Source organism: Trichomonas vaginalis, chromosome VI (genome assembly GCF_026262505.1).
Source record: "Trichomonas vaginalis G3 chromosome VI, whole genome shotgun sequence".
In the NCBI taxonomy this organism is placed as follows: Eukaryota; Parabasalia; order Trichomonadida; family Trichomonadidae; genus Trichomonas; species Trichomonas vaginalis.
This window is the reverse complement of record NC_067208.1, coordinates 18,294,693-18,311,875: the sequence shown is the minus strand read 5'-3', so window position 1 is coordinate 18,311,875 and position 17,183 is coordinate 18,294,693. Positions and strand designations below refer to the sequence as shown.

Here is a 17,183-nt window from a genome sequence, read left to right as displayed (position 1 = left end):
AACTATTGTCGCTTTAGGTTTGTTAAAGACTACATCCCATTCTTTCATAACATAACATTCTGGGCAGAGTCGACATAAATGACTAAACGTTTCAAATTCTCGACTGCTTTGTTATAGTCTCGAAATGGACACATATTTCTGAATGCTTGGAAGTCATAAAAATCTGAAAACATCTATTCTGTACATTTTTATAAAAATAAAAAAAAATATTTTTTTTTATTCTTGACTTTGTTGTTCATTGTTGCATTTGTTGTTTCTTGAGCTATTTGTTGTTGAAGTTGTTCTTGTAATACAATACTTTCACCAGTTGCATCTTCCAATTCGAAACTTTCTGCCGTCATTGACAAATACATAGGACATAAAAGTTTTACAGGAACAAAGTTTTGCGTCAACTAATGTCAACGTTATACTTGCCAAAAGTGTTTGAGTTCACTAAGGTTGAAAAATTCTGCATTCGATGAACAATAGGCAAACCAGCAGAGAAAGTTATTGTTTATACGCATAAGTATCTTTTGGTCATAATAGTTTCTGTCGACATTCGAATAACACTTTGAACCTAAGTTTGAAACAATATATAAGATTGGTGTGCTTAATGTCAATGGAATAGACATTCCTTGTAATGACACCTTTTCCTGTTATAGGAAACTGTTGGTAGTAAAAACCAGAAATAAGTTTTGTATTTATAGCTCATATCGTTTATAGTAAACTCAGTCGGACATCCAAACATAATGAAACCTGCTCTAGTTGCAGCACATGTTACACCCGTACTTAAAGTATTAAATAAGTCAACAAAACCTGTTGGTGGTATATCTGAGTAAGTATCTTCAAAGGAGTTTTTTTACCATTCACAACAATAAAGTCTTCTGGTGTCAAAAGAGCAAAACAGGCTTTAGTCGTCATTGTGTTTAAAGTTAGTTTACAATACCGTCCTTGAGGACTTTGTAAGTTTTTGTTGTTATAGATTATATGACTCAGGGTGTTTAGTCGTAATAGTATAAACCATTATATCTTCTGCCATTTATATATATTTAAAAGTTTTTCTGAAAGTGGAGAAGAACTTCATCTAAACTTTCACATGGCGTTTCTTGAAGTTCTCTGTCTAAGAAGTTCAAATATTTTGTAAAGACATAGAACTTTCCTTTGTCTACACGAACAAACAAAACAGGGTCTTTCATATCGTTCAAAAGTGTGTAAAGTCCTTTACATGAAATAAAGTCTATATTATTTTTCTTCAAACATCTTTCAAAGAAGTTTTGACATTTTTACTTAGCAAATAAATTTTAATGAAATGTTGTGGTCGTCAAATATTTTTATGACGTCTGGGAAACTATACTTTAAGTTCAACGTTTCACCTCCTTTCATAACGTATATCTTGTCAATGACATTATATGAAACACCACAGCAAACTAATGTCGGGTTCTATTTCTTTTGATGTTTATATCGTCTGCCTCTGTCAAAAGTTTCAATAGTTCTTTCAAGACTTCATGAGGTGCAATGACATATGAGTTCACTTTTACAGGGTTGTGTTCGACCAAGTTTAACATTATACCTAAAGCTTGACAAATCTTCTCCTGAGTTTGAAGTTTGTCTTTCAGTTGTTGGTAGTCGTTTCGAATATCTGCAACAGAACTTAAGTCTCTGCTAACTTCAGGATATGTTGGTTGTTCTTTTACAGGAACAATTGTTATACCATCTTCGTCTTCGTATGGTTTCCCCACTTCAACATCTCTGTCTTTGACATTGACAACAACACTTTGACTGTTTGTTTGAGTTGGTGAATTTAACTTCACATCTGCCACCGCCATTAAACCTTTTGAAACACTCACGCTTCTATTTTTCGGAAATGACATTTTACTTAGAATAAAAAGATGGACGTATTCGAGTATCTCTTCGAATTGAAGCAGAACAAAGTTTACACACACAAACAATACAAATACATTGACAGAATAGTTCTTTACACAAACAATGGAAAATGTTATAGAATAGCAGTCTTTGCTGAACCTAAATATTTTCATAAAGCAAAGAAAGTTGGTATAACCGAGATGGTGAAAGTTCTTGAAGCAGACAAAAATATAACTTCAAAACTTACAGATATTTCTAAAGGTAAGTTTATAATACAATATTATGTCAAAACTGGCGTACTGTCAATATTTGACGGAGAGAAGTCAGTTCAAGAACAACTTACTGACCTGCTGCCAAAATCTGCTCGATGGAAGCTGTCGTTATGCCAATCTGAGGAGCCCCAGCAGGTTTCATCGAACGAATCTTCAAAAGAGCATCTTCCGTGAAAAGTGCTATTGGTTTTGTAAACTTCTTTGCTCTCAGTTCATCTGGACCGTCTCTGTCACCAGTATATTGTATTTGAACTGTACCAACAGTTGAAATACCACCCATAAAGTCTTCTGAGTCAGCAAATGGAATGCCAAGCCAAAAGTTTGAACGGTCTCCATTTGTATATTGAGTTTTTTGACCTCCTGTATGAGTCCATACTTTCACATATGGCATAATAGAACTTTGCATTTCAGGGTTTATGGTTGTTGTGAAATTGTTGTTAAAGTTCATAGCATCTAATGTCAAGTTGTATGACCTCATATCCTCAACTGTAGAATATTCTTCTCTTGGATAATATTTGCCATCTATGTTTATATGATATTTAATACCGGGTTGTAGAAACAAGAATAGTCATTTATAGTTCGTCTGAACAGTACAAACATAGTATCTGCATGTTTCATTGCAGTTGTTAAAGCAATATCTGTTCTTGCACCTGGGTCAGCACTTTGGTTTCCAACTTCACCTGCAAAGTCTTTGACAGATATTTGGTGTATAGGGAACATAAGTGGAACTGCAATATATTTGGCAGCTAAAGCATTTGAAATATCTGGGTCCAACATATAGACTGCAAGTCTGCTTTCTATTCTCTTGCATTCAAACTTTTCGCATGTGAACTTAACTGGGTCCCAAGCAGTTCCAGCAGCATTGAAATAATAGTTTACTTCATTGTTGAAGTTTGAGAAACCAAAGTCTAAGTCAACTTTGTCTTTGCAAAAGTCACAGAACTTGGCTCCACCAGTTCCAGCTATAGTAATGCTGAATGGGTCTTGTGTTGGTGCAATGACTAAGTTATTTTTGCTTGGAGTAAGTTCGATAGAAATTTTTCCTGCCCAGTTTGGCAAGTATCTTAAAAACCTGAAGATGAGGAAAGATGACAAAGGAACTCTAAGTTTCAGTTTTACTTTAGTGGCAGCAGTTCCATCTGAACCAGAAAGGTTAACATAAACTCCTGGAACGTTAGGGTCAAGTCTTCTTATTTTCTCAATATTTGCATACTGGTCTGTTTGTTCTCTAGCTTGTGGTTGTACTGAGTTTCTCAAAGCGAACCATTCATAGTTTGCCCATGTTACTGTTTGAACTAAGTCAGAGTTAGAATATATCTTATATCCCATGAAAACTTCTGGAGCATATTGGTATCCGACATAGAAAATTCCATTGCAACCTTTCTTGTCAGACAACTTGGCAGAAGGTTTTATTTCAATGTCTTGTTCCACGTATAAGAATGAGTTGTCAATAGAAATAATATGAAACCTGTCGCAAGCAATATCTACTGTTGTTGAAGAGCCTTCTCCAAACTCACCTACGTTTCCATAAGAAACAGCAGTTGTATATTCGTAAGTTCCAGGAACTATTTCTGACCTTCTAATGGCATTGTCGCATTCGTTATACCATTCGGAAACATTTCCGTTCATGGCATCCAAAACTGTTGGCGTTATATTCTGAGCGGCGTACATTTCATATGGGTAAAAATATAGAATAGTTGGATTTATATATCATAATAGAACCCACTCGGACCAAGCTTTACTTTGTTCTACTCTTCTTCTTTGGTGTCGCTTTTGGTAACTTGCCCCCTGCTTCAAGTTGTTGCATCTTTGCCTCATGTTCACCTAGTATGTTGTAAATTTCCCATGTCCTTTTTGCCTTTGGGCTCTGGTCGCCCATCTCAGGTAACCTATATCCTAGAAAGATTTTGTCATAGTTTGTATTTGAGTCTTCGCGTATTGTTTGCATGACTCTTTCCTGAGTTTCCGGTTCAAGCTCTTCAAACAGAGCTTGTCCATATGGAATAAGCTCGTTTCCAAATATATGTTTTTGTAGCCATTCTGGTTTTCTTTCCATGTTACCAATAATATCTTTTGTGAATGGGAAAGCTTTTACCCAACGTTTCAGTCTTGCGTCATTTATTTCTGTAGTTGGTTTTATTTTGTCAAGGAACATGTTTTTCAATACTAACATTTCATTTGGTACTGTCCATTTGAGTTTTCTTAAATATTCATCCCTTCTCAGTTCATTGTCTGCAAAGTAAGTTTTTATGACATTTTGCAAACTTTCGTTTGCAAGGTCATGTACAATAGGTTCTCTTCCTTCTCTATCCCTAACTTTCTTTCTAAACTCTTCACCAAATATACCATCTTTATGGTTCTGTGTAGTTCTTTGAGATAAATGTTCTAGAACGTCAGGTGTTATATTTCCATCAGCCATGTTCATTTCATACTGGTTCAAAATATCTGCATCTTTCATATCTTTCAATGGCATTAAAGCCGCGCTGAAAATACCAGCTACATCTGGTTCACCATTCACTTCCATTGCGTCTACAACTTCTTGGAATTGTGGTTGTAAGTTTATGAACCACCTATCCGGATTAGCTTTATGACCCCATCTCATTGTAGTTCCATAGTCTGCAGAAACAAAAGTAGGTTTGTTTCCATATTGGTTAGGTTCTGAATGAACTTTAAAACAATGTTTCATTTCTATATGTTTTGTTGAAATTTAACCTTTTATTTTCACCGAGTTCAGCCAAAGATTGAACGTTATATGGTCGTAAGTAAAAAGGATTGTTGTATTTGCGTACATTTTCTTTCAGTTCTTCCATTCTATGCTGAATATTTTCATCTGATGTTGGAGTCTTTTGTATGTCGGCGAACATTTTTCGATATTCTTCTACTATGTCAGCCGAATTTTTCTTAGACTCTTGGAAAGATTCCATATTCTCCGCATACTCTTGTTGAGGGTCAAGATTTTTCGGCTGTTCCAAATCTTCATCTAGTTCTGTGAAGTTAGTTTCCAAAGGAGGGACTTGTTCGTTTCCTTCAGGCTCTTCTAGCTGTTGTTGCTGAACTATTTCTTCCATGTCTGGTTGTATCTGAACTTCTTCCTGTGGAGTTTCTTGTACCTCATCTGCTGGCATTTCATATATTCCGAGACCGTTTTTTAACAAGTTCCCTATTTAAGTCATCCGCATTCATAAACCCTTTCTTCTTTCGTTCCGTCTCTATTTTTACGCGTTTCATGAAGATAGTTGAATTATCATTTATCTCTGACACCAAATATCTCGGAGTAAATTCATCATGTCATTTGGATGATATGCTATTAAATCATATCCCTTAGCGAGCTTGTATTTTCCAGGTTTGAAATTATATCCCATTTGGTGCTGAACCATAAAGCTAAATAGGTTCGGGTCAGTATTTCCTTCCTTGAACTTTCTAATAGCTTCTTTATATCTGTCACTAAGTCCAAGAGTATCTGGGTAACCATAGTCTTCCTTAAGCATTTTTAAGAATTCTTGGTTTCCTTGTTCTCTACTTCTTTTATGTCCTTGCTCTGTTTGTGGTTGTTGTTGTGCAGGGTTTTGAACTGTTGGTTGTGGTGCTGGATTTTGAACTGTTGGTTGTGGTGCTGGATTTTGAACTGTTGGTTGTGGTGCTGGATTTGAACTGTTGGTTGTGGTGCTGGATTTTGAACTGTTGGTTGTGGTGCAGTGTTTTGAACTGTTGGTTGTGGTGCTGGATTTTGAACTGTTGGTTGTTGTGTTGGTTTTGGTGCATGCCTGTGTCTGTGTCCATGTGACGATGTAAATGTTTTAGGTAGTCCTGGTGCAGGTGCTTCTCTTGGAGGGTTTGGTGGTATATAAGTTCCACTAGCTAGTATATAAGTTCCACCAGCTGGTATATAAGTTCCACCAGCTGGCACATATGTTCCATCTGCAAGCATAATGTCCTACCTGACTTTTTCGTTTTTAAGAAAGCATTTACTAGGTCTGTTTTGGTCTGTTGTAACTCTTTTTCTTGACTTTCCACAACAGTTGCTCTAACGGCGTCAATAGGCACTTTGAACTGCCTGTCTCGTTGCTGCATCTGTTATTTTCGTCATATTTTGTGCTACTTCTCTTAACTCTTTGTCGAAACCTTCAGACTTCAGTTTTCTTTCCAGATGAGAAGTCGTTCACTAGTTTCACCTTACTATGAAGAGCTTCGAAGGCGTTCTTAAAGTCAGCATTCCATTAAAGCTTCATTTGAACTGTCTTCATCCGCTTTGTATTTTTGTCCTTATTGACCCTATAAGTTGGGCTGCTTTGGCGTTGGCTGGGCATCTAACCAGTCATTATTAGCTTTTATATATTCTGCGCTTTTCATTGCCTTTTGCATGGCTGCGTCGTTATTTTTTACTTTCTTGTGCTAAGTTTTCATACTGTACGGTTTGGTTTTGCAACTGTAAAAGTTTTTCTGCCTTTACATTTGCTTCAACTTTCTTTTTTATACTCATCGCTATCCATATATGTCTTCAGGGCTTTTTGTTTTATCTCTTCATCTTTCAGTACTTTATATTGAGTAGTATGGTCTAACAGTACAAACATAGTATCTGCATGTTTCATTGCAGTTGTTAAGGCAATATCTGTTCTTGCACCTGGGTCAGCACTTTGGTTTCCAACTTCACCTGCAAAGTCTTTGACAGATATTTGGTGTATAGGGAACATAAGTGGAACTGCAATATATTTGGCAGCTAAAGCATTTGAAATATCTGGGTCCAACATATAGACTGCAAGTCTGCTTTCTATTCTCTTGCATTCAACTTTTCGCATGTGAACTTAACTGGGTCCCAAGCAGTTCCAGCAGCATTGAAATAATAGTTTACTTCAGTGTTGAGGTTTGAGAAACCAAAGTCTAAGTCAACTTTGTCTTTGCAAAAGTCACAGAACTTGGCTCCACCAGTTCCAGCTACAGTAAGAGTGAATGGGTCTTGCGTTGGTGCAATGACTAAGTTATTTTTGCTTGGAGTAAGTTCGATAGAAATTTTTCCTGCCCAGTTTGGCAAGTATCTTAAAAAACCTGAAGATGAGGAAAGATGACAAAGGAACTCTAAGTTTCAATTTTACTTTGGTTACTGCTGCTGCAGTTTGTCCAGAAAGGTCAACATAAACTCCTGGAACGTTAGGGTCAAGTCTTCTTATTTTCTCAATAGTTGCATACTGGTCTGTTTGTTCTCTAGCTTGTGGTTGTACTGAGTTTCTCAAAGCGAACCATTCATAGTTTGCCCATGTTACTGTTTGAACTAAGTCAGAGTTAGAATATATCTTATATCCCATGAAAACTTCTGGAGCATATTGGTATCCGACATAGAAAATTCCATTGCAACCTTTCTTGTCAGACAACTTGGCAGAAGGTTTTATTTCAATGTCTTGTTCCACGTATAAGAAAGAGTTGTCAATAGAAATTATATGAACCTGTCGCAAGCAATATCTACTGTTGTTGAAGAACCTTCTCCAAACTCACCTACGTTTCCATAAGAAAACAGCAGTTGTATATTCGTAAGTTCCAGGAACTATTTCTGACCTTCTAATGGCATTGTCGCATTCGTTATACCATTCGGAAACATTTCCATTCATGGCATCCAAAACTGTTGCGTTATATTCTGAGCGGCGTACATTTCATATGGGTAAAAATATAGAATAGTTGGGTTTATGTGTCATAATAGAACCCACGTGGACCAAGCTTTACTTTCTTCCTGACTGAGTTTTTAACTCTTCTTTTTCCTTCATTGCCACTACTTTCACTAGATGAAGTTACTTCTTCACTACTTTCACTTTGTTCTACTCTTCTCTTCTTCTTTGGTGTCGCTTTTGGTAACTTGCCCTCTGCTTCAAGTTGTTGCATCTTTGCCTCATGTTCACCTAGTATGTTGTAAATTTCCCATGTCCTTTTTGCCTTTGGGCTCTGGTCGCCCATCTCAGGTAACCTATATCCTAGAAAGAGTTTGTCATAGTTTGTATTTGAGTCTTCGCGTATTGTTTGCATGACTCTGTCCTGAGTTTCCGGTTCAAGCTCTTCAAACAGTGCCTGTCCATATGGAATAAGCTCGTTTCCAAATATATGTTTTGTAGCCATTCTGGTTTTCTTTCCATGTTACCAACTATATCTTTTGTGAATGGGAAAGCTTTTACCCAATCTTTCAGTCTTGCGTCGTTTATTTCTGTAGTTGGTTTTATTTTGTCAAGGAACATGTTTTTCAATACTAACATTTCATTTGGTACTGTCCATTTGAGTTTTCTTAAATATTCATCCCTTCTCAGGTCATTGTCTGCAAAGTAAGTTTTTATGACATTTTGTAAACTTTCGTTTGCAAGGTCATGTACAATAGGTTCTCTTCCTTCTCCCTCCCTAACTTTCTTTCTAAACTCTTCACCAAATATACCATCTCTATGGTTCTGTGTAGTTCTTTGAGATAAATGTTCTAGAACGTCAGGTGTTATATTTCCATCAGCCATGTTCATTTCATACTGGTCCAAAATATCTGCATGTTTCATATCTTTCAATGGCATTAAAGCCGCGCTTAAAATACCAGCTATATCTGGTTCACCATTGACTTCCATTGCGTCTACAACTTCTTGGAATTGTGGTTGTAAGTTTATGAACCACCTATCCGAGTTAGCTTTATGACCCCATCTCATTGTAGTTCCATCGTCTGCAGAAACAAAAGTAGGTTTGTTTCCATCTTGGCTAGGTTCTGAATGAACTTTAAACAATGTTTCATTTCTATATGTTTTCTTGAAATTTAACCTTTTATTTTCACCGAGTTCATCAAAGATTGAACGTTAAATGCTCGTAAGTAAAAAGGGTTGTTGTATTTGTGTACATTTTCTTTCAGTGCTTCCATTCTATGCTGAATATTTTCATCTGGTGTTGGAGTCTTTTGTATGTCGGCAAACATTTTTCGATATTCTTCTACTATGTCAGCCGAATTTTTTTTAGACTCTTGGAAATATTCCATATTCTCCGCATACTCTTGTTGAGGGTCAAGATTTTTCGGCTGTTCCAAATCTTCATCTAGTTCTGTGAAGTTAGTTTCCAAAGGAGTGACTTGTTCGTTTCCTTCAGGCTCTTCTAGCTGTTGTTGCTGAACTATTTCTTCCATGTCTGGTTGTATCTGAACTAGTTCTTCCTGTGGAGTTTCTTGTACCTCATCTGCTGGCATTTCATATATTCCGAGACCGTTTTTAACAACTTCCCTTTCTAAGTCATCCGGACTCATAAACCTTTCTTCTTTCGTTCCGTCTCTATTTTTTACGCGTTTCATGACGGGAGTTGAATTGTCATTTAGCTCTGACATCAAATATCTCGGAGTAAATTCAGTCATGTCATTTGGATGATATGCTATTAAATCATATCCCTTAGCGAGCTTGTATTTTCCAGGTTTGAAATTATATCCCATTTGGTGCTGAACCATAAAGCTAAATAGGTTCGGGTCAGTATTTCCATCCTTGAACTTTCTAATAGCTTCTTTATATCTGTCACTAAAGTCAATACTATCTGGGTAACCATAGTCTTCTTTAAGCATTTTTAAGAATTCTTGGTTTCCTTGTTCTCTACTTCTTTTATGTCCTTGCTCTGGTTGTGGAGGTGGTTGTTGTGCAGGGTTTTGAACTGTTGGTTGTTGTGCAGGGTTTTGAACTGTTGGTTGTTGTGCAGGGTTTTGAACTGTTGGTTGCTGTGCTGGTTGTTGTTGTTGTTGTGTTGGTTTTGGTGCATGCCTGTGTCTGTGTCCATGTGACGATGTAAATGTGTTAGGTAGTCCTGGTGCAGGTGCTTCTCTTGGAGGGTTTGGTGGTATATAAGTTCCACTAGCTAGTATATAAGTTCCACCAGCTGGTATATAAGTTCCACCAGCTGGCACATATGTTCCATCTGCAGCGTAATGTCCTACCTGACTTTTCGTTTTTAAGAAAGCATTTACTAGGTCTGTTTTGGTCTGTTGTAACTCTTTTTCTTGACTTTTCACAACAGTTGCTCTAACGGCGTCATAGGCACTTTGAACTGCCTGTCTCGTTGCTGCATCTGTTATTTTCGTCATATTTTGTGCTACTTCTCTTAACTCTTTGTCGAAACCTTCAGACTTCAGTTTCTTTCCAGATGAGAAGTCGTTCACTTGTTTCACCTTACTATGAAGATCTTCGAAGGCGTTCTTAAAGTCAGCATTTGTTAAAGCTTCATTTGAACTGTCTTCATCCGCTTGTATTTTTGTCCTTATTGACCCTATAAGCTGGGCTGCTTTAGCGTTGGCTTGGGCATCTAACCAGTCATTGTTAGCTTTTATATATTCTGCGCTTTTCATTGCCTTTTGCATGGCTGCGTCGTTATTTTTACTTTCTTGTGCTAAGTTTTCATACTGTACGGTTTGGTTTTGCAACTGTAAAAGTTTTTCTGCCTTTACATTTGCTTCAACTTCTTTTTTATACTCATCGCTATCCATATATGTCTTCAGGGCTTTTTGTTTTATCTCTTCATCTTTCAGTACTTTATATTGAGTAGTATGGTTTTTCAAATTTATGACATCTTGTTCCATTTTTGCTACTTCTGCTGCTTTTTCTGACACTTTTTTCGCATATTCCTCTGTACTTAGTTCTTTCAGTTGTTCTTCTTTCTTCTTTTTCTCTACGTTTAACTCATTGAGTTTCTTTGTGTGTCTGTCATATTCTAGTTTCTTTTCGTTTTCACTTATTTGCTTCTGTATGTCTATGTTTGACTTTTTGACATCTGATATTTGATTTTTGAGTGAACTCAAATTCATTTGACTTTGAGGGTTATATGCTGTTCCGTCTGCAGCTCCACCATAGCCTGCCATTTTCGCTAAAAGTGCCGCTCTTAAACCTCCACTCTGTGCACCAATGACTCGGTTTAAAAGCATAGGATTGCTTGACATTTGTTGCAACATAGTGGGGTCATTCAGCATTTGTTGTTGCAACTGTTGTTGTGGTGTTAGTCTTACTATTGGATGTTTCAATGCTCTCTTCCTCTTACGTATATTCTTACGTAGCTTACGTGGCATTTTAAGTGAAGTTAAAAAGCGGTTTTATACTAAACATCTTCGGGGCTAGAGGGCGCAACGCGCCTGGAAGCCCCAATACCTTTTTTTTTGTTGTTGTAGATTTAACTCTTTGAGTTATGTGAATGAAGAAATTCGATTAATTCTGCATTATTAATAGAAATTGCACAATCAAGAAGTGTTTCTCCATTGTTATTTGTTTCATTAATATTTGCACCGTGTGAAATAAGAAACTCGATCATATCTAATTCACTAAAATATAGTGCTTGAAAAATGGGTGTGTTTCCAAATAGATCTTTTGCATTAATGTTGGCTCCATGTGAAAGGAGAAGTTCGACTATTTCTATAGATTTGTTATGAACTGCAAAAAAGAGAGGTGTTTGCCCGTTAATATTTTTTTTCATCGATACTTGCACCGTGGGAGAGAAGAAGTTCAACAATTTTTTTGTGTTCAGAGTTTGTTGCAAGATGAAGAGCTGTTAGTTCATCGCAATTTTTTTCATTAATATTTGCCCCATGCAAAAGAAAAAGTTCAACTATTTCTTTATTTCCGCGTATCGAGGCAAAATGAAGAGCTGTATTTTCATCATTCATTTTTTCATTGGCATTTGCACCATGTGAAAGAAGAAGTTCAGTTATTTCTTTATCATCATTGAACAAAGAATAGAAAAGAGCTGTACATTCCTCATTAATTATTTCATTGGGATTTGCACCATGTGAAAGAAGAAGTTTAATTATTTCTTTACAATTATAAATCATGGCATAACCAAAAGGAGTTTTTTCATCAAAATCTTTTTCATTGATATTTGCGCCATGTGAAAGAAGAAGTTCAGATATTTCTATACAATTATTAATTGCTGCAAAATGAAGAGCTGTTTTGTTGTCATAACATTTTCCATTGACATTTGCACCATGTGAAAGAAGTAATTCGGCTGCCTTTTTATTATTTCTTAATGATACCTGATGAAAAGCTGTTATGCCATTTTTATCTTTTCCATTGATGTCTGCACCAAGCGAAATGAATAATTCGAAAAGAGATGGAATATTAAACATCGGAGAATAAATAAAGCATTTGTCAACATCATTAGATTGGTCGAAATAAACTAAAAATGCTTCAAGATTATTATATTCTCCACAATAATCTAAATCAATCTCTATATCATACTCATTCATCAAGAATGTAACAAAAATACAACTTGGCTCCATAATAATCCTGTCATGGTGGCTGTTTGTATCCCCTAGTATTTTCCTCTTGAATCTCTTTTTCTGTCGAAATTAAATTCAAATCTCAGAAGTAGAAGTGAATAATCGACTTATTACTGCTATTATACGAATAAATAAATTCATTATATTATTTTTATTAGTTAGTATACAAGTCATGGGTACGGCGGCACTGCGTTCCACCTTACCCAATACTTGTGAATTTGACACTTTACAAAGCCGCCAACCACTTCACTAACGAACTCACTAATGTAAAAAATAAACGTTCTCACTATCGTTCTCACTAACGACTTCACTAATGTTCTCATAAATTTTCCTCAATATCTTCATCATCAGTGTTAACCCTATTGTAGTCATACTTGAAGCCATAAACTTTCTCTAACTTCTTAACGTACAATTTACATAACTTACCTTCGTCATCGTATGGTTTAATGATATAACTATTTCTATCTTTATACACAGTCAATGAAAAGTCAACTGGTCTCGGATGTATTTGAAAGAACATGTTATGCTCAGGAAGGAAGAATAAATGTTTAAATGTATGTTTGTTATACTGTGGAATTCGAATGAGTTGCTTTTGTTCTGTCATTTACATCCAAATAAAAATTTTCAGTAAAATAAAAAATAAACTTAAAAATTAATGATATCACCACCCTCACACGTATGAAAACATAGCGCAAAAAATAAATTTAGGTGAAGTGGTGAGATCTCACCTCTTTTTTCACCTGTTTTTTCACCCTGTTGAATTCATTGCTTTATAACTCTCTTCCTTTCTCCAACTCTTCTAACTTCTTCTTAAGTTCAGCAATGTTGTCCTCATGAAGTTTAATCTTTCTAATTCCTTCTTTATCTAATGGTTGCTTTATCTTTCTAAACTGAACTCTACCATCCTTCATAGTATGAATGTAAAAACCTTCTGGAATAGTTCCTGATTTAATGTATTCTACCAAAAACTTTTGTTTCATTGCTTCAGTGACTTTATTTGTCATTTCAATCAAATAAAAATTTTAATATTAAATAAAAATAACGTTATTTTTTCAGTAAGGAAACGCAGGAGTTTTACGATTTATTTGAGGAGTAGGTTCTGGTTTAAATGTTGGAGTCGGTTTAGGAGTTGACTTTTGAACAGGAGTTTGTACTTCCATAGGTTCAGGAGTCATTGAAGGTTTTGCTTGTGAAGGCGTGGTTTTGGCGAAGGTGTTGGAGTTTGTTTAACTTCAGCTACTTCAGTATTATTTACAACATTTGCTTTATTTCTTTTCAACATCATAACTGCTCCTGCTGTAGCTAGCAAACCTAGTGGGAGACCATATCTTATATAAGGACTTGACCAAATGCTATTTTTGACAGGAGCTGGTGGAACACCTAACCTTGGTGAGACTGCTCTTTGCCATTGTGCAGCTCGTAAGAAATATTCAATAGGTGCTCCATAATCGTTTGGTAAAGTTTGTTTCATAGATGGTGAAGGTTCACGAGAGCTTGATGAAGAACTCATTTATAAGCTTTAAAAATAAACGTTCATCCTTTATTCCTCACTGTCGTCCGTAGCTAAGTTATAGTCATCTAATCTTATTATGGGATGCCTGACTGTCACCTGAATGGCAAAGCAACAATCCCTCATAAATCCAATAAGTGGCTTTGGTACATTTTCAGTTGCTAGTTCAATAGGTCCTTTAACAGACAATTTGTATGTTATTGGAGCAGTAGATGTTTGACCTTGCTGGAAGCAAAAGTCCACTTCTGTTGGAAAACCACATAAGAAATGTGTGTTGTCATAGCTATCCCATTTATGTTCCACACTACCATCATCCACCAATGACCTCATAACATCTTCATTAAATCCTATCATATCATTGTTTGTATTGCAGCGTTCGCAACCATTTCATAAAATACAGGTCCATATGATTTTTCAGGTTCTGCAGGCATATTTCCATAAGCTCCCATGGAAAGCTGAAGATATTTAAACTTAGGGTTCTCAAAATTAACATAATAGTTGTCTTTCTTTCTAAATAGTGCCCAAATACTTTTAACATTAATAGGCGTATAAGCTGCTGTAAATGTTGCACTTGAACTATCTGTATTCTTTGAGAATGAACCGTCCATAGGAATCCAATCCATAACTTTAACAGGAAAACATAAAGCCTCGTTTGTATAATGTTCTACAAGTTCTGTATAAATGTTAGGGTCTAAAGAGAATGACTTTGGATGAATGAAACATTCATTAAAATCCATCTTTGTTCGAAATAGTTGCTGGGTTACAGTTGTAATAGTAACTGTTCCACTAGCTTCTACTGCCTTCGTTATCATAGTGAATGGTTCATTCCATGGAACAAATTTATTTGTCGGTGGATTTGAATCTGAAGCAAATGCAACTTTAAGAGTTGGATTGAAAGCAATGATATCATTTACAGATATAGATGTGCATTGTAAGGCGTCGCTACTGAACTTTACTTTAAGCTGAATGTTTCCTGCAAAAGCTGGAATAAATCGAATAGCTTCTAATGGAAGGAATCTTCTAACAGGAATTCTTAAACGAAGCTTAAAATCAAATGATTTTCCTGCTGTAATTGGACCACTAACAATTTGTCCTGTTCTGCATGTTCCCGAATGACTCCATACATCTTCATGTCGAGTCTTTGAGAAAACATCTACTTTCTTTATTTGTTCGGTAGTTTGTGAGTTTGAAGTTATATATGCTTCTTCTCTTGCGTTGTCTTGAGAATATACGATACGACCATTTGCAAGGATTTGATATCCAGCAACTGCATAGAAAGCGTCATCGAAACCAATCCAAAATCCTGGTGGGTTTGTTTTATTGGAACCTGAACCAATTTCTTTATCTACAATAAATTGACCTTCCATTTTATACGTAATGAATGTATTGTAAAGGTCCAACATATTTTCACCAGGAGGTGAGAGATTGAATGTTACCCATGTGTTATCTTTAGCAGTTCCAGGTTGTGATGGAATCTTTGCGTCAGAATATTTTCTATTAGTGTCACCAATTTGAACTGCATTGTCTATGATATCGAAATATGAGCGAATCTGATGAATATGCTCTGCTGGAGTAAATTCGTTTAACTGTTCGTTCTGCATGTATTTACTTCAGATAAAAATATCTATTTACTTCATTATTCTCACTCTTCTTCTTGGCATTCGTGGTGGAAGTTGTTTCTTGACATTTTCAATGAACTGTACATTCTCTTTTGTCTCAACTTCTTTCACTGGCGGGTCAGGATTCTTTGACTCGGTTTGTTTTTCAATGAAATTCACGAACTTTGCAATAAGCTCTTGGTTCGTTATTGAAAGTACATCTGGCTTCTTTTCTTCTGGTTCTATTGACTTTTCAGTTTGAATAGAAGGCTTAACATGGACTTCGTGGACTTCACCCTTGCCATACACCTTAATGTTGTCGCTTTCTGCATTCGCTAATGGAACCTTTCTTTTTCTTACGTATATTTTACCATCTTTACTCTGACTTACGTAATAGAAAGGATGTTGTATTCCTCTTGCGTCATTTAATATAATAGACTCTCGCTCTGATTTTGACAAGCTCATTTTACATCGGTTAAAGTTTTAATTTTGTTTTTTATCTGCAGTCAAATGACTCAGACAAGCCCTACGGACAAGACCCAAGGGGTCATAGATGTTGAAGCATTGAAGAAAGAAATTCGTGAGCAAATTTTATCCGAACTGAAGGAACAAAAACAAGAACAAAAGCCAGAGAGACCAAAGAGAAAACTTAGTGAAAAACAACTTGCTGCATTAGCTGCTGGAAGACAAAAGAACCCAAGACTACTGGCGAAAAAAGCTAGAGAAGAAGCTGAAGCAAAAGCTAAAGAAGCTGAAGCAAAGAAAGAGTAAATGGTTTATTTTTATCCGAATTAAATGTATAGACAAATACCTTTATCTGTTGCGTTCAGTAGTGAAAACCCTGACGTCAAAATAAAGGGGAACAGAGTAACGTTTAAGTTTCCAACAGACTGGATTGTGAACATAAATGAAGAGAAGTACATTGGCATAACATCTATGTATATAACACGTGCTTTCAGAAAGGTTGACTTTATACTTCAAGTCGAGATAGAAAATGACGAACAGTCTTTAAGCGCCCAAAACATTCACATATACAAATACTTTAAAGACGATACAACATTGCAACAATGTATGATTTCATTTAATGAGATGTTCGAGAAAAAGTTCAACATTGAAGTACAAACTTTACAGCCTTTACGTGAGTTTCTTGCACAACTGAAAGAAGAAGGTAGTCAGCCACAACTTATAGACTTTCATTATGAATTTAATGAAAATGAAGATGGAACACATGACTGTCATTTTGTTGTATTCTCACCATTCAATGAAGTCGCTAAAGAGAAAGAAAATCCATTACGTATAAGATTTCAAATCTCTGAACCAAGTGATGATTTCAAGAATGTTTTCAATTATGATGCAATGCTTCCGAGGAAAAATGAATTTTCAAAGATTGTAACACCTGGCATTTGGGATAGAAAGCAAGCTATATTATATTCAAACTTAAGTAAGGGAGTTGAAAATGAGTTCATTGGTCATACAAGAACTTCACCACTTCCTAACCCTAAATACTATAAATTAACTGGCTTCAATCGTGAGTTTTGGATAGACATGTTCTCCACTCATGACCATAACTGCCCAGTGTTCTTACCTCCAGACCATAAGGACTGTCTCTACATTGAAGCACAACTCTTAAACTCTACCATCGCAGTATTGTAAATGACCACATGGGCTTCACCCTTGCCGCTAGCGGCTTATTTTTATCATGAATGGTCTCACTGCTGACA

General features: G+C 36.0%; 7 protein-coding genes and 4 pseudogenes across 11 annotated transcripts, besides 2 other annotated features; 2 read left to right on the top strand and 9 right to left on the bottom strand.

The window, feature by feature from the left end:
* Nucleotides 1-3,731: part of a mobile genetic element that runs on past the window's edge.
* Nucleotides 2,182-2,891, bottom strand: TVAGG3_0887120 (annotated as a pseudogene). Its single transcript has one exon. A coding segment is annotated over exon 1 (710 nt).
* Nucleotides 3,732-3,852: 121 nt separating the features above from the next.
* TVAGG3_0887100 (protein of unknown function, DUF4106 family) lies at nt 3,853-4,716 on the bottom strand (the record flags this gene model as incomplete). Its single annotated transcript, XM_051250708.1, has 1 exon — nt 3,853-4,716. The coding sequence occupies one exon, from the start codon at nt 4,714-4,716 to the stop codon at nt 3,853-3,855; it is 864 nt and encodes a 287-aa protein (XP_051086183.1).
* A 918-nt stretch (nt 4,717-5,634) lies between these two features.
* On the bottom strand, nt 5,635-6,669 carry TVAGG3_0887090 (annotated as a pseudogene). The gene has a single exon. A coding segment is annotated over exon 1 (1,035 nt).
* Nucleotides 6,670-7,787: 1,118 nt separating this feature from the next.
* Nucleotides 7,788-8,213, bottom strand: TVAGG3_0887080 (protein of unknown function, DUF4106 family; the record flags this gene model as incomplete). The annotated part of the gene is made up of 1 exon (XM_051250707.1): nt 7,788-8,213. The coding sequence occupies one exon, from the start codon at nt 8,211-8,213 to the stop codon at nt 7,788-7,790; it is 426 nt and encodes a 141-aa protein (XP_051086182.1).
* Nucleotides 8,214-10,327: 2,114 nt separating this feature from the next.
* Nucleotides 10,328-11,151, bottom strand: TVAGG3_0887070 (protein of unknown function, DUF4106 family; the record flags this gene model as incomplete). The annotated part of the gene is made up of 1 exon (XM_051250706.1): nt 10,328-11,151. A coding segment is annotated over one exon (824 nt), but the record flags the coding sequence as incomplete, so codon positions are not given.
* Nucleotides 11,152-11,252: 101 nt separating this feature from the next.
* TVAGG3_0887060 (Ankyrin repeat family) lies at nt 11,253-11,390 on the bottom strand (the record flags this gene model as incomplete). The annotated part of the gene is made up of 1 exon (XM_051250705.1): nt 11,253-11,390. The coding sequence occupies one exon, from the start codon at nt 11,388-11,390 to the stop codon at nt 11,253-11,255; it is 138 nt and encodes a 45-aa protein (XP_051086180.1).
* Nucleotides 11,391-12,579: 1,189 nt separating this feature from the next.
* Nucleotides 12,580-17,183: part of a mobile genetic element that runs on past the window's edge.
* TVAGG3_0887050 lies at nt 13,407-13,864 on the bottom strand (annotated as a pseudogene). The gene has a single exon. A coding segment is annotated over exon 1 (458 nt).
* Nucleotides 13,895-15,465, bottom strand: TVAGG3_0887040 (annotated as a pseudogene). The gene has a single exon. A coding segment is annotated over exon 1 (1,571 nt).
* On the bottom strand, nt 15,493-15,927 carry TVAGG3_0887030 (uncharacterized protein; the record flags this gene model as incomplete). The annotated part of the gene is made up of 1 exon (XM_051250704.1): nt 15,493-15,927. The coding sequence occupies one exon, from the start codon at nt 15,925-15,927 to the stop codon at nt 15,493-15,495; it is 435 nt and encodes a 144-aa protein (XP_051086179.1).
* On the top strand, nt 15,973-16,233 carry TVAGG3_0887020 (uncharacterized protein; the record flags this gene model as incomplete). The annotated part of the gene is made up of 1 exon (XM_051250703.1): nt 15,973-16,233. The coding sequence occupies one exon, from the start codon at nt 15,973-15,975 to the stop codon at nt 16,231-16,233; it is 261 nt and encodes an 86-aa protein (XP_051086178.1).
* TVAGG3_0887010 (uncharacterized protein) lies at nt 16,258-17,115 on the top strand (the record flags this gene model as incomplete). The annotated part of the gene is made up of 1 exon (XM_051250702.1): nt 16,258-17,115. The coding sequence occupies one exon, from the start codon at nt 16,258-16,260 to the stop codon at nt 17,113-17,115; it is 858 nt and encodes a 285-aa protein (XP_051086177.1).